Source organism: Xenia sp. Carnegie-2017, unplaced genomic scaffold (genome assembly GCF_021976095.1).
Source record: "Xenia sp. Carnegie-2017 unplaced genomic scaffold, XeniaSp_v1 HiC_scaffold_23, whole genome shotgun sequence".
NCBI lineage: Eukaryota > Metazoa > Cnidaria > Anthozoa > Malacalcyonacea > Xeniidae > Xenia > Xenia sp. Carnegie-2017.
In genome coordinates, this window is record NW_025813486.1 from 1,236,315 (window position 1) to 1,250,756 (window position 14,442).

Here is a 14,442-nt window from a genome sequence, read left to right on the forward strand (position 1 = left end):
CCCTCCTAAGAAACAACATTTACACGTGCACAAATTTGAACATCAGACAAATTTAAAAATTTCTCTTCAATCTACTATACAAAGAGTTATTTTACAATTCCACATAAGTGTGTTTTCATGCAAATCACTGTCTTCTCAATGCAGGTAAATAATTGCAACCACTGTTTAATTATTTCCCAGTTCTGTGCATTTGTCTAGCAGAACTCCTGGGTATGAAGTCTTCGTTTGCAAGTCCTTTGTCCCTAGAGCCACCCATTCGACGTACTCCGGAAGCATTACCTGCAGCCAATGATGCACGGGTGTTAACACCAGACATTCGTGAAGGTTCACCGCGTCCACCTTCAATAGCTCCACCACCATCTGCACCACGATGAAGTCGCATACTCACTCTACGATCTCTGTCACCACGTGATACAGGCCTAGACCCAACTAGACATAAAGTGTACATCAATACTAAATCTTACCTATTACCAAAAAGCAACATGATAAAAATCAAATCTACCAGCAGGATTTGGTGCTGCGCCACTTTGCAGTCGAGTGGTTGTAGTACCAATATTGGCACGGTTTGCTGATGTTCGCCCATGGTGTAATCTATCCTGAGGAATATCGCGATCAAGTCGATCTCTTGATCTTTCTGTTGATGAATCATCTCGACCATTCTAAAGAATTGCAAGAATTGATAACTTCAACTTTATTTCATCTCCACCCCCAAAGATTACAGGTCTACTTCCCCCCCAAAGATTACAGGTCTACTTACCCCCCAAAGATTACAGGTCTACTTACAATTTTCAATAGGTTCCAATCAAAGATGTAATCATATGCATAACCATGGCGATGAAAGAGATTACGGAACAGTTGCCGAAGGTAGGCATAATCTGGCTTATCGTCAAATCTTAGGGAGCGACAGTAATTTACATATGTTGCAAATTCGGCTGAAATAAAAACAATGTATTTATAGTAGTTAGGAATTTGTGAGATTTTTTATTAGGCTTTGAAGAAAGACATTACTTGGAAATCCTTTGCACAAGACTTCTATTGGCGTGGACATTTTTTTCTCACTAATTCTTTCATATTTTTGTTTCTTTGTGGCAGCCTTAAGACCCTGCCAAGGAAGGCTGCCAAGATTAAAATACATTAAGACATAGCCAAGTGATTCAAGATCATCTCGTCGACTTTGCTCTGTAAGAAAGCAGTTTATTAATGGAGCATTTTAATGAAATTTCATCAAGACTTCAGAAGCAAATATGTTGAATAATTGCCATGACTTGCGGATGAATATCCAAGTGTCAGCCAGCTTGGCACATACAAAGTTGCCAAAGAATAATAAAACAGAAAAAATCTAAAGAAATCTAGGTATCAGCAAACCTATTCCTAAATGAGTATTTATGCTGGCATATCTAGCCGTTCCTGTAAGATTCTTGTTTTCTCTGTAGGGAATATGTTGATGGGTGCGAGCATCTCTATACTTTTTTGCTAAGCCAAAGTCTATTATATACACTAGGTTTCCTTTCTTGCTGAGACCCATCAAGAAGTTATCAGGTTTCACATCACGATGAATGAAGTTTTTGCTATGAACATATTCAATACGACTGATCTGATAATGTAAAGAAAAATGGTTTGATGACATTGGTTTTAAACTACACTCGACATATTCAATTACTGAATATTACTTACAAGTTGATCTGCAAGCAATAGTACTGTCTTTAGACTGAATTTTCTCTCACAAAAATTAAACAGATCCTCAAGGCTCGGACCCAGCAACTCCATAACAAGAACGTTGTAGTCACCTTCGGTACCACACCATTTAATGGTTGGAATTCCAACTTAAATGTAAAGTGGTAATTGAACAATTTTTAAAATGTCCTTGAATAGATGGAAATTGAACTTCTATTGTTCCCACCACTGAAGATAGATTAAGGAGAAAGTGTGAAGAGATGTGTTTAAAAAATCTTCCACTCATGATTTAAAGGTAACAGAACTTAACAAAAAAATCTCTGACAAAGTATAACAATGTGAAATCAAAATCAAATTAGAGCACCTCCGGTATTTGTGTATCCTTTAAAACTGAACAATTATATTCGCCCATTTTTTTGGAGAAAAACAAACAAGAAAGGATGTATTATGCATTCCTCATCATTTTAATTATCTCACCATAAAATTACATTTTAGATACAACAAAACAAGTGTTTCAACACAATGAACAGGAACTAAATATAATACTGTTGTACGCTCACCTCCACCTTGCATCATTTTGTAAAATTTTGCTTCTATGTGCAACTGCGGATGTTTTGTTTTCACACATTCCAACTTTATGGCGACTTCTTCAGACGTCGCGATGCTCATTCCTGGGGAACGCAAAATGATAAAGAATGTTTTGGTTCTGTGAAATCTACGCTTCATGACAAATTTCATCAAATAATCATCCCTACAACAACTAGATATTGCTACGAGAAAAAATAAGCAAGGAAAACAAAAGATATTAGTAGTCTAACGCCTGAAACACTTGACAACGCTTGATCGCCAAGACTGTAAACAATGTTCAAAAAAACGTTCTTTCTCACCAAGATAGATGTCGCCAAACGAGCCACTGCCAATTTTGCGTCCAAGACGATACTTGTTGCCAACCCTCAGTTCCATCAATGCAGTGTTGACGGCAGTTTGTATCGAAAATGAGAAGAAATGTAAGTAAATCGTATTTTAAAGGTCGACTATACAATATAGGACGCCATTGTGCAACGCTGCTCTTCGCTGCCAAAGGTTTTTAATTTTGAGAGATTTTCAATGCCAGAGAGATTTGCTTTACAGTTGACTAAAAAATTCCGACCATCGCGTATCCACTAACTCCGATTCAAAAGGATTGTGTCAATTGTTAAATTTAAATAGAAAACATAGCCAACATTAATTTGTTTTGGATTGAATTGAACCAAGACGTAGAAATCGATACAGCGCCGTTGACCATATTAGGAAACTCACGGACGTCGACATCTGACGATGATGTCATTGTCAAAAAGTCTAAAACTGTGAAGTAGATACATTCCAAATGAAATTGTTTATTTTAAGCTCATGACCGTTCCTTCCATTTCATAATATGCTTTTGAAAAAGTAAAAAATCAATGCTCTGTGAAATTGAAAAAAAAATCTCACTGACAAAGTCACGTCTATGGTTGTGGTTTCTAATGTGATCTTGCTTGTTTATGTCATTTAAATACTTCAAAATGTTTGATAAGTGAAATGGAATTAAAAAAAAGTGAAATGAAATTCAAAAAAAAGCTGCAAGCGGATACAAAAAATAAGAACTGATTGAATAAACAATATAGACATTATAGAGAGTTTGATTTTATATTTGTAATTTATTGACCGCTAACTTTACAAGTGTAATGTGCACAATCCAATATGGCGGCCAGTTCTCAATTTCTGTCATCTCCATGTGCGGCTTTATCTGCCAAAAATTTACCCATTAATAAGTTTAGAAAAGAAATCATGAATGCCGTCGAGGAGAATGACGTCTTTATTGTGGTTGCTGAAACAGGCAGTGGAAAATCCACCCAAATACCGCAATTTTTGTACAGACACTGGTTGAGCGGGAATAGCGGCAAAATCGCCATTACCCAGCCAAGGAAGATTGGAGCGATAGCTTTAGCTGCTCGTGTCTCAGATGAAATGAATTGCAAACTCGGAGGTACGCACATAAATTTTTGTGATGGACTGATTACATTAAGTTTTTTTCGTGTTACATTAAGTGTTTTGGTATCATGGTTAATGGTTATTTAGCAGAAAGTTTTGATTCTTCCAACTTCACTGAAAACTGTAGTCGCGCTGTAAAATAAAAACTTTCTTTACACAATTATGATCAATGATGTTCAATGCCATAGATCTTGTCGGCTATCAAGTTCGTTTCGACGAGTGCGCATCGTCAAAAACTCGCATAAAGTATTTGACTGACGGATGTTTACTGCGAGAGTTTATCGAAGATCCTTTATTGCAAGAGTATGATTGCATAATATTGGACGAAGCTCACGAAAGAAGTCTTGATACGGTAAAATAACTGCTTGATTGATACGGTAAAATAACTGCTTGATTGATACGGTAAAATAACTGCTTGATTGATACGGTAAAATAACTGCATGATTGTTAAAATTCTGGTGCAAATTATAATCAAAGAGTAAACTACCTATAAAATAATTCTATGTTTCAGAAATTGGTTTTACAGTGACTTTGAAATTTATGTACATGTTTTTGCAATTGTCATTGTAGGATATATTATTTGGTCTTGTAAAAAGACTGTTTATTTCCAATGAAGGAAAACTGCTGGGACGAAGAAATCCTCTGAAAATAATTATTATGTCTGCATCTTTAAATCAAGAGAAGTTCTCCAATTTTTTTGGTTCTTGTCCTATCCTTGAAATCCCAGGTCGTCTGTTTCCAGTGAAGACTATTTACTGCAACATGGTTGGGAAAGATGATATTGACATGCCTCATTATTTAACCGCGGTAAATAACATATGTTCATCATAAAATGTTTGTTCAATGTTGATTGTGATTGGCTGAGAGCTTACTTATAATTCTTCATATTTTGCCCCATACAAAACATTGGAAATTATCTGTAGATGATGTCATCTTGTATGTGACAACTGTAAATGCAAAATTATAATGGGGAAATCTTGGTTGAGATTGTTAAGTGTTTTGACAAACTGTTTTCCCTCAATTTATTGAGACTAAAAGAGTTAAAGTAACATGTAAAAGGTTAAAACTGTCAGTTGAAAAAGTTTTATTTCGGCTTATGACTAACGCCAAGCGGTACGTATGCAGGTTACGAGCTTACAATTACCGCTAATGTAGTTGAAACATTGTCACCAACATTGTCAACAGTCCGTCTTAGGACTCTACCAACCTGGATGGTCAAACATGTATGACATGCCATGTAAGACTGCAATTAATGAAAAATTATGGTTAAGAAATAGAAGATGTTTACTGTGTTTGTGTATGAGAGCAGATCAGTACAACTTTCCCCAGAGTTTTCCCTTTTGTCTCTGAGGTTTGCATATGCCAATGCAAACACGAAAAATATATTTCATTTTCTTGATGAGCCCAAATTGGTTTACACAGATGGCAAACAGGTATTTATTATTTGATATGAACAACATTCCATTTTAGGCAGTAAATAAAGCAATTGAAATCCATGTCGACTCACCACCTGGTCATATATTACTTTTCCTTACTGGTCATGAAGAAATTGAAAATTGTTGTGATAAACTGTACGAGAAAGCAGAAAATATTGACTACAGATATGATGTGTCCAGTCATGATGTAGAAGCATTATTAATTTTACCTCTTTATGGGTCAATGTCAACAGGTAACGTTTTTAAATCATGATGGTGGTCAATGTTTAGTTTAGGATGGTACTCTATGTCTACAGATGACATTGTTTAATGATGTTGGTCAATGTTTAGTTTAGGATGGTAATCTATGTCTACAGAGGACATTGTTTAATGATGGTGGTCAATGTTTAGTTTAGGATGGTAATCTATGTCTACAGAGGACATTGTTTAATGATGGTGGTCAATGTTTAGTTTAGGATGGTAATCTATGTCTACAGAGGACATTGTTTAATGATGGTGGTCAATGTTTAGTTTAGGATGGTAATCTATGTCTACAGAGGACATTGTTTAATGATGGTGGTCAATGTTTAGTTTAGGATGGTAATCTATGTCTACAGATGACCTTGTTTAATGATGGTGGTCAATGTTTAGTTTACGATGGTAATCTATGTCTACAGATGACATTGTTTAATGATGGTGGTCAATGTTTAGTTTACGATGGTAATCTTTGTCTACAGATGACATTGTTTAATGATGGTGGTCAATGTTTAGTTTACGATGGTAATCTATGTCTACAGGTGTGATATTGTTTATGTAATGATAGTGGTCAGTGTTTAGTTTAGGATTGTAATCTATGTACTCAGCTCAGTATGGTAGGTTATCTATATAAAAAATTATTGTTTATTAGCTTTTATGAGACTTTTATGAGACAGAATTAAGCCCTTCTAGTTCAGTATTGTGATGCCATTCCTGATCATACATGAAAAAATTGACATGTGGTTTTTGTTTCCTTTTATTTGTATTTGTTTCAGATTTACAGAGACGAGTGTTTGCTCCTGTTGAGAAAGGAGTCAGAAAAATTGTTGTGGCAACAAATATTGCAGCAACATCTTTAACCATTGAGGGTATCAGGTACGCTCAGGAGCTGCTATTGAAAAACAAGTCTCCAAGATCTGTCTGTTTGATTTGGGTTTGGTTCAATTTTATCACGGAATTGTTTTGTTTATTTTTGATACAGATACGTAATTGATTGTGGTTTTGTAAAGCAACTATCTCATAATCCAAGAACTGGCTTGGATTCGCTCAATATCGTCTTAATTTCACGGTTTGTGCGATTTTTGTAACTTTATATGTTTGTAAATGTCGATCGTTCAGGTTGGTATAGTCCTGAGAAGGACTGTTTTTGTTGTTGTTGACTGACGTTTCGACAACCTTAGCGGTAGTAATCTTCAGAGTGAAAAATGGCTCTGAAGCCTCTGAATGGCTCTTTTTGACTCTGAAGATGACTACCGCTAAGGTTGTCGAAACGTCAGTCAACAACAACAAAAACAGTCCTTCTCAGGACTATACCAACCTGAACGATCGACATTTACAAACATGTAACGATACTCCCGGGTTCAAACCATTTACTTTATTTGTGTAACTTTCAAACTTTGATCTCATCTTTCTCTTAGCTAAATTTATATCTACTTATATCTAACGAGTTCCTCTGCTATCATCTAACTCAACATTCTCTTAGTTAAATTAATATCGCACGAGCTCCTCTGTTGCCTTCAAACTTAATTTTAATGCCGTTAAATTTTCATGTCTATAATAATGCTGTATGAAGAGTTGCAACTCCTCTTTCAACGATATTTGAAGTTTTGGTCTGTTTGATTGTAGTGTTTTCCCGCCATTTTTATAGTTCCGAAGCTTTGCAAAGAGCAGGAAGGGCTGGCCGAACTAACGATGGGATTTGCTATCGACTTTACACAAGGTTTGACTTTCTATTGAGTTAACTCATAGCATGTCAGCCGGTTTGACGTTTACATTCACGACAATTAATGGTGAAGAGATGTTTGAAAAAGAACACAGATTGCCGTTGCCGATTTTAAAGAACCAATATTTACACACATCGGCCGAGTAATCGACAAAAGTAATAGTTGTTTATTCACAAAAATGCACGAACCAGGCGTGAAAACATTTATTCAGACACGCTGACCTGGGCGAGAGAAGTTGCTTTCTCCGTAGGGAAGCGTTAAGAAAAGGATAAAGTGTAGCCAACATCACAGGGCTATAGTTGTTGCGACAATTTTACAAATACAACTCGTGGCTAGTATTATTCAAAAAATGTCACAAATTAAGCTCACAGTCCAGAGAGTTTTGCAATGACAACTCGTAGTTTGCCGGGACAGTCTTGCAATGGTGTCTAAAAAAGAGGATATGCAGTAGTATGCTACTGTAGTTGTTACGATAACTATACGTTTCAATGTGTCTTGACATGTTTTCTTGTATGATAGAGAAGTCTACGACGAGCTTATGTCAAGTGAAACAACTCCTGAGATTCAAAGGACAAATTTGGCAAAAGTTGTGCTGTATCTCAAAACGATGCATATTGATGACGTCTTAAGGTGGGTTTTTGTAACTGTTTATACAAGGAATCCATGTAATGCGCGTTTTGAAGCTAACCCCTTGGCTTACTAATACTTATTTTTCGCAGGCCTTGATTTCCCCGATTTTTTATGGCGGCGGGGGAGGGGAGGGGGGCATGGAGTGCATGAAGATCTACATCTGTAAACATGTAAATATACTCCCGTGTTCAAACCATTCATTGTATTCAACATTTTGCTGTTTGCTTTTAAAGATTTGACTATCTTGATCCACCTGAAGAGAGAATTGTTGTGGAAGCGATGAAAAGATTATTTATTCTTGGGGCAATAGATAGGTCAGCATATAGTTTTTCGTGGTAATTTTTTGTTGCAATACTTATGTGTTTTGTGATCATTTCATGGCTATTTGTTGACTTGCTTCTAGCTCGGTTTATTAAAAATGTTTTCATGTTTGTAAATGTAGATCGTCGAGGTTTTTAGAGTCTTGAGAAGGACTGTTACCGCTGAGGTCGTCGAAACGTAAGTCAACACCTACACCATCAGTCCTTCTCAGGACTCTACTAACCTGGACGATCTACATTTACAAACATGAAACCAGTGCTGTATAAGTGGGGGGGGGGAGGGCACTTGGGGAGGAACCCCTTCTACCTTTGAAATGGGTAATTTTTCATAATTTTATGGCTTCAGCTTTGTCAAGAGAGCCCCCCATCTGATAAATTTAGTTCTACAGCACTGCATGTAACTATACTCCCGGGTTCAAACCATTTACTTTAAAATATTTTCATTTTCCATGAAGTCAATGGATGGTCACCTCAGGATACAGGAATCATAATGAAATGGGATATTTAAAGGAGGAATAAAATAAATATTGATTCAAATTACCAGTCAAAAGGCAAAGTTTTTTCTATCTTTGGATCTCTATTCAAAATGTTAAATCCGTGCAGATTTTTTTTGTTTTTTTTTTGGGGGGGGGAGGAGGAGGGGGATATATGATGTATTATGTCACGCAAATCTTCAAATTTAGAAAGTCTTAAATCTTTATTTTCTCCATATTGACTGATGTCTGAATCACATATCCTAGCACTATCCCTTAGATCCTTTTTTAAAATGATGCCCGCCCTTTTCGATCATTTGTTAAAATGATTTATGCCTGGAGTCTCTTACTTACACGTGTTGCCCATTTTCCTGTTAAATTCAGATCCCAGGTGGCGTCGCTCTTGAATTTCATTTTAAACTGAACTGACTTTACTAATACTAGATAACTCTGTCAGTTTTCGTTTTTGAGATTTATCCGTGTGATTATTATTAATCGATTTCGAGCCTTTGTAAATAGCTGCAGAGTACAAAGCTAAACAAAAATCAACTTTCTTACCCTTTTGCAGACAATCTACCATCACTACAGCTGGTCGAAGAATGGTACATTTTCCACTCTCTCCAAGTCTTTCTAGGATAGTTCTAGCGTCGCTAGAGTTTGACTGTTTGGATTCTGCTGTTACGATCGTTGCAATGCTCTCTGTGGAAGATGTGTTTTTGCGTCCTCCTAATCGCAAAGGCCTATCGCAGGCGACTAACGTTTGGGCCGAGCTTGCCCGGTTTGCGGGTGGACATAATGATTTTATGATGTTGTTGTTCGTGTTCAATGAATGCTTTCGCAGGTTTGTTTTTGTTCGTTGAGTTAGTTGTCTTTCATTTTGGAGTGATTTAATGTTGAAACTTGAGTCCTTTTATACTCCAGTCTAGTGTTATCATCAGAAGTGATCTGATGTTGAAACTTGAGTTCTTATATACTCCAGTCTATTGTCTTCATCAGGAGTGATCTGATGTTGAAACTTGAGTCTTATATACTCCAGAGTTGTGTCTTCATCAGGAGTGATCTGATGTTGAAACTTGAGTCCTTATATACTCCAGTCCAGTGTCTTCATCAGGGTGATCTGATGTTAAGACTTCAGTCCTCATATACTCCAGTCTAGTGTCTTAAGCTTCACTTCAAAGTCTATAAACTTGAGTTCTTATATACTCCAGTCAAGTGTCTTCATCAGAAGTGATCTGGTGTTGAAACTTAAGTTGTTATATACCCCAGTCTCGTTTTTCATCAGAAATGGTCTAATGTTGTAACTTGAGTCTTTTATACTCCAATCTAGTATCTTCATCTGGGGTGATTTGATGTAGAAACGTGAAACCGTATAAAGTCTAGCATGGCATTTTCCCCAGAGACGATTTAAACTTGAACAATTACTCATATACTCTAGCCTGTACCATGTATGAGAAAAGAAACTTCTTTTTTCTTAGTGATAATCCTGTAAAATGGTGTCGCGATCATTACTGTCATTGGAGAGCATTGAAAACAGCTTCTAAAATACGCGAGCAACTCCTGGCGATTGCTAAACGACAGGTACGTTCATGTTAATTGTCGATTCTCGTGATATTGTGTTTTGCAAATAACTCTTAATGGTGGCTTTTGTTTGATTGTAGTCAATTCTTCGGAAAAGTCGTTTGTTACATTTTGAATTACACTTAACTGCGTGTTCATTAGTCGTTTCTCTTTGTTTTTAAAACAACAGTGAAAGTAACCTTGACTTCCTCACTGCGTGTTCATTAGTCGTTTCTCTTCGTTTTTAAAACAACAGTGAAAGTAACCTTGACTTCCTCACTGCGTGTTCATTAGTCGTTTCCCTTCGTTTTTACAACAACAGTGAAAGTAACCTTGACTTCCTCACTGCGTGTTCATTAGTCGTTTCTCTTCGTTTTTAAAACAACAGTGAAAGTAACCTTGACTTCCTCACTGCGTGTTCATTAGTCGTTTCTCTTCGTTTTTACAACAACAGTGAAAGTAACCTTGACTTCCTCACTGCGTGTTCATTAGTCGTTTCTCTTCGTTTTTAAAACAACAGTGAAAGTAACCTTGACTTCCTCACTGCGTGTTCATTAGTCGTTTCTCTTCGTTTTTAAAACAACAGTGAAAGTAACCTTGACTTCCTCACTGCGTGTTCATTAGTCGTTTCTCTTCGTTTTTAAAACAACAGTGAAAGTAATCTTGACTTTTGGCGTGTAGTCTAAAACATCATGCAAAACACCGTGGTTAATGCACTGTATTTAATAGTGCTGCTGAATTGCTGTTTTTAATGCCGCTGTGTCATCAGATTTCGTTATTAGTGCTAATAACATTAATATATTATTGTTAACCTTGATTACGTCTTAAAGACATCCTTAAATCCAGTGTAACACGAGAAATAACGATTTTAGCTAAAGGCGTATGAAAGATCCTTAACGTCGACTTTATGTTTTGGTCATCAAGTTTAAAATCGACAACCACATCGGAAGTCACGTGAAGTATTCACACGTGGTAGTACTGTGACATCTAGAACAATTCAGATGTCACGTGAAGTACTCACACGTGGTAGTACTGTGGCATCTAGAACAATTCAGTTGTCACGTGAAGTATTAACACGTGGTAGTACTGTGGCATCTAGAACAACTCAGATGTCACGTGAATTACTCACACGTGATAGTACTGTGGCATCTAGACAATATGCATGGCAACTAGATGGACATCGACTTCAACTTTTTTAATCAAATTTCATATATATTTTTTCTCATAAAACGAAGAGAAAGAACGGCGAAGAAAAATGCTTTCAAGTGTCACAGTGTGAGAGAGCGCCAACCAAGAAGGATTCAATTGTAAATGCTCTTTGTCAAGGATTGTTTTCAAAATAGCGAGAAAGTAGGTTATCTACGGATATTACGGGTTAAATTGGGAACTTTATGGATACATTTGACGTGGGAAAAACTTACATTGACGTGTACAATTTAAGTAAAACTTGGGTGTTGATTAGTTTGTTTTCATCATGTATTGAACAAAAGTAAACATCTTAAGGTCAATTTTCTTTTATTACAGAACTAGAAAGTCATTGCTAAATGACAGCACTATACTGAAAGAAACACCACAAAGCTCTTAATGGCGGCTTTTGTTTGATTGTAGTCAATTCTTCGTTACATTTTGAATTACACTTCACTGCGTGTTCATTAGTCGTTTCTCTTCGTTTTTACAACAACAGTGAAAGTAACCTTGACTTCCTCACTGCGTGTTCATTAGTCGTTTCTCTTCGTTTTTAAAACAACAGTGAACGTAACCTTGACTTCCTCACTGCGTGTTCATTAGTCGTTTCTCTTCGTTTTTAAAACAACAGTGAACGTAACCTTGACTTCCTCACTGCGTGTTCATTAGTCGTTTCTCTTCGTTTTTAAAACAACAGTGAACGTAACCTTGACTTCCTCACTGCGTGTTCATTAGTCGTTTCTCTTCGTTTTTAAAGCAACAGTGAACGTAACCTTGACTTCCTCACTGCGTGTTCATTAGTCGTTTCTCTTCGTTTTTACAACAACAGTGAACGTAACCTTGACTTCCTCACTGCGTGTTCATTAGTCGTTTCTCTTCGTTTTTACAACAACAGTGAAAGTAACCTTGACTTCCTCACTGCGTGTTCATTAGTCGTTTCTCTTCGTTTTTAGAACAACAGTGAACGTAACCTTGACTTTTGGCGTGTAGTCTAAAACATCAATTAAAAGTAGTTGCTTTTAAAACGACACTATTATTGACAACCTCCTTAAAACGTTAATTTTAATTAATATATACATGACGTCATTTACTTCTCTTGTTTTTATCAGGGGACTGAGTAAAAGTTTTCGAACAATGGATGGACATGGAACGTCGGTACATCTTCATCCTTCTTCAGCGGTAAAATTGCACATTTTGTTAATACTTCCTGTCACTTTCCCTTAAATTGTACGTGAGACCACGCCTTACGGCCACGTGACCATTTTCAGGAGAGGTTCAATATAAATTTCAATCTGGTTTTATGTACACTCCTCCGCCCCTGTCCGAAGTGCTCGTAAAATTTATTTTGCATTATAAACTAGATGTTTGGACAAGAAAGTGATGTTGATTGGATAATGTTTAGTGATGTCATATGGACCTCCAAGATTTTTGTCAAGAACGTTTGTCAAGTAATCATTAATTTCTTTCATTTAATATGATGCAGAATTCTGAAAAATGGTTTTTAATGTCAATTGAGAAAAACTAGTCGAAAACTTTCTTTATTCCAAAAATCTTTAGATTTCGTATGAAAGAGTACACAATTTACTGCCACGTGTTCATGAAGCAAATGAACTTCATTTTGGACTAGATGAAGTACGATCTCAGGGACATTTACACATTGCTTGTGAAAAACAAACTTTAAGAGATGGTATGTGCAATGAATAATTGATGATAACGTGTATATATATGTATAACTGATAGTAACCTGTGTATGTATGTGTATAGTTGGTAGTGTGTATATATAGATGTATAATTGATGATAACGTGTGTATATTGATGTATAATTGATTGTGACGTGTGTATATTGATGTATAATTGATGATAACGTGTGTATATTGATGTATAATTGATTGTGACGTGTGTATATATAGATGTATAATTAATTGTGACGTGTGTATATTGATGTATAATTGATTGTGACGTGTGTATATATAGATGTATAATTAATTGTGACGTGTGTATATTGATGTATAATTGATTGTGACGTGTGTATATATAGATGTATAATTAATTGTGACGTGTGTATATTGATGTATAATTGATTGTGACGTGTGTATATATAGATGTATAATTAATTGTGACGTGTGTATATAGATGTATAATTGATTGTGACGTGTGTATATATAGATGTATAATTAATTGTGACGTGTGTATATTGATGTATAATTGATTGTGACGTGTATATATAGATGTATAATTAATTGTGACGTGTGTATATTGATGTATAATTGATTGTGACGTGTGTATATTGATGTATAATTGATTGTGACGTGTGTATATATAGATGTATAATTGATTGTGACGTGTGTATATTGATGTATAATTGATGATAACGTGTGTATATTGATGTATAATTGATTGTGACGTGTATATATAGATGTATAATTGATTGTGACGTGTGTATATTGATGTATAATTGATGATAACGTGTGTATATTGATGTATAATTGATTGTGACGTGTATATATAGATGTATAATTGATTGTGACGTGTGTATATTGATGTATAATTGATTGTGACGTGTGTATATATAGATGTATAATTGATTGTGACGTGTGTATATTGATGTATAATTTATGATAACATGTGCATATTGATGTATAATTGATTGTGACGTGTGTATGTTGATGTATAATTGATTGTGACGTGTGTATATTGATGTATAATTGATTGTGACGTGTGTACATTGATGTATAATTGATTGTGACGTGTGTATATATAGATGTATAATTGATTGTGACGTGTGTATATTGATGTATAATTGATGATAACATGTGCATATTGATGTAAAATTGATTGTGACGTGTGTATATTGATGTATAATTGATTGTGACGTGTGTATATTGATGTATAATTGATTGTGACGTGTGTATATAGATGTATAATTGATTGTGACGTGTATATATAGATGTATAATTGATTGTGACGTGTATATATTGATGTATAATTGATTGTGACGTGTGTATATATAGATGTATAATTGATTGTGACGTGTGTATATTGATGTATAATTGATGATAACGTGTGTATATTGATGTATAATTGATTGTGACGTGTGTATATATAGATGTATAATTGATTGTGACGTGTGTATATTGATGTATAATTGGTGGTAACATGTGTATATAGATGTGCAATTGATGGTAACGTCACTAAATTG

The 14,442-nt window shown here is 35.5% G+C and overlaps 2 protein-coding genes across 2 annotated transcripts; one reads left to right on the forward strand and one right to left on the reverse strand.

Annotated features, from left to right (window-relative positions):
• Positions 1-34: 34 nt before the first annotated feature.
• On the reverse strand, positions 35-2,949 carry LOC124449580 (casein kinase I-like). Its single transcript, XM_047000516.1, has 8 exons — positions 2,562-2,949; positions 2,235-2,345; positions 1,675-1,823; positions 1,366-1,594; positions 1,009-1,179; positions 784-932; positions 503-659; positions 35-429 (listed from the first exon to the last, which is right to left on the reverse strand). Exons 1-8 carry the CDS (start codon positions 2,635-2,637, stop codon positions 170-172), a joined length of 1,302 nt encoding a protein of 433 aa, XP_046856472.1. The 5' UTR covers positions 2,638-2,949; the 3' UTR covers positions 35-169.
• Positions 2,950-3,377: 428 nt separating this feature from the next.
• Positions 3,378-12,890, forward strand: LOC124449579 (probable ATP-dependent RNA helicase DHX40). The gene is made up of 15 exons (XM_047000515.1): positions 3,378-3,679; positions 3,873-4,036; positions 4,255-4,491; positions 5,155-5,353; positions 6,131-6,230; positions 6,337-6,423; positions 7,003-7,074; positions 7,598-7,708; positions 7,942-8,022; positions 9,070-9,342; positions 9,977-10,079; positions 11,294-11,408; positions 12,353-12,422; positions 12,605-12,691; positions 12,801-12,890. Exons 1-12 carry the CDS (start codon positions 3,394-3,396, stop codon positions 11,399-11,401), a joined length of 1,821 nt encoding a protein of 606 aa, XP_046856471.1. The 5' UTR covers positions 3,378-3,393; the 3' UTR covers positions 11,402-11,408; positions 12,353-12,422; positions 12,605-12,691; positions 12,801-12,890.
• Positions 12,891-14,442: the final 1,552 nt, after the last annotated feature.

Excerpts from the sequence above, each read along its gene's own strand:
- LOC124449580 (XM_047000516.1), bottom strand. The coding sequence starts at position 2,637 with ATGGAACTGAGGGTTGGCAACAAGTATCGTCTTGGACGCAAAATTGGC. Across the intron at positions 2,346-2,561 it reads GTTTGGCGACATCTATCTTG|GAATGAGCATCGCGACGTCT; the intron begins GTGAGAAAGAAC and ends TGCGTTCCCCAG. Across the intron at positions 660-783 it reads ATTGGAACCTATTGAAAATT|AATGGTCGAGATGATTCATC; the intron begins GTAAGTAGACCT and ends GCAATTCTTTAG.
- LOC124449579 (XM_047000515.1), top strand. The coding sequence starts at position 3,394 with ATGGCGGCCAGTTCTCAATTTCTGTCATCTCCATGTGCGGCTTTATCT. Across the intron at positions 3,680-3,872 it reads AATGAATTGCAAACTCGGAG|ATCTTGTCGGCTATCAAGTT; the intron begins GTACGCACATAA and ends TCAATGCCATAG. Across the intron at positions 9,343-9,976 it reads TTCAATGAATGCTTTCGCAG|TGATAATCCTGTAAAATGGT; the intron begins GTTTGTTTTTGT and ends CTTTTTTCTTAG.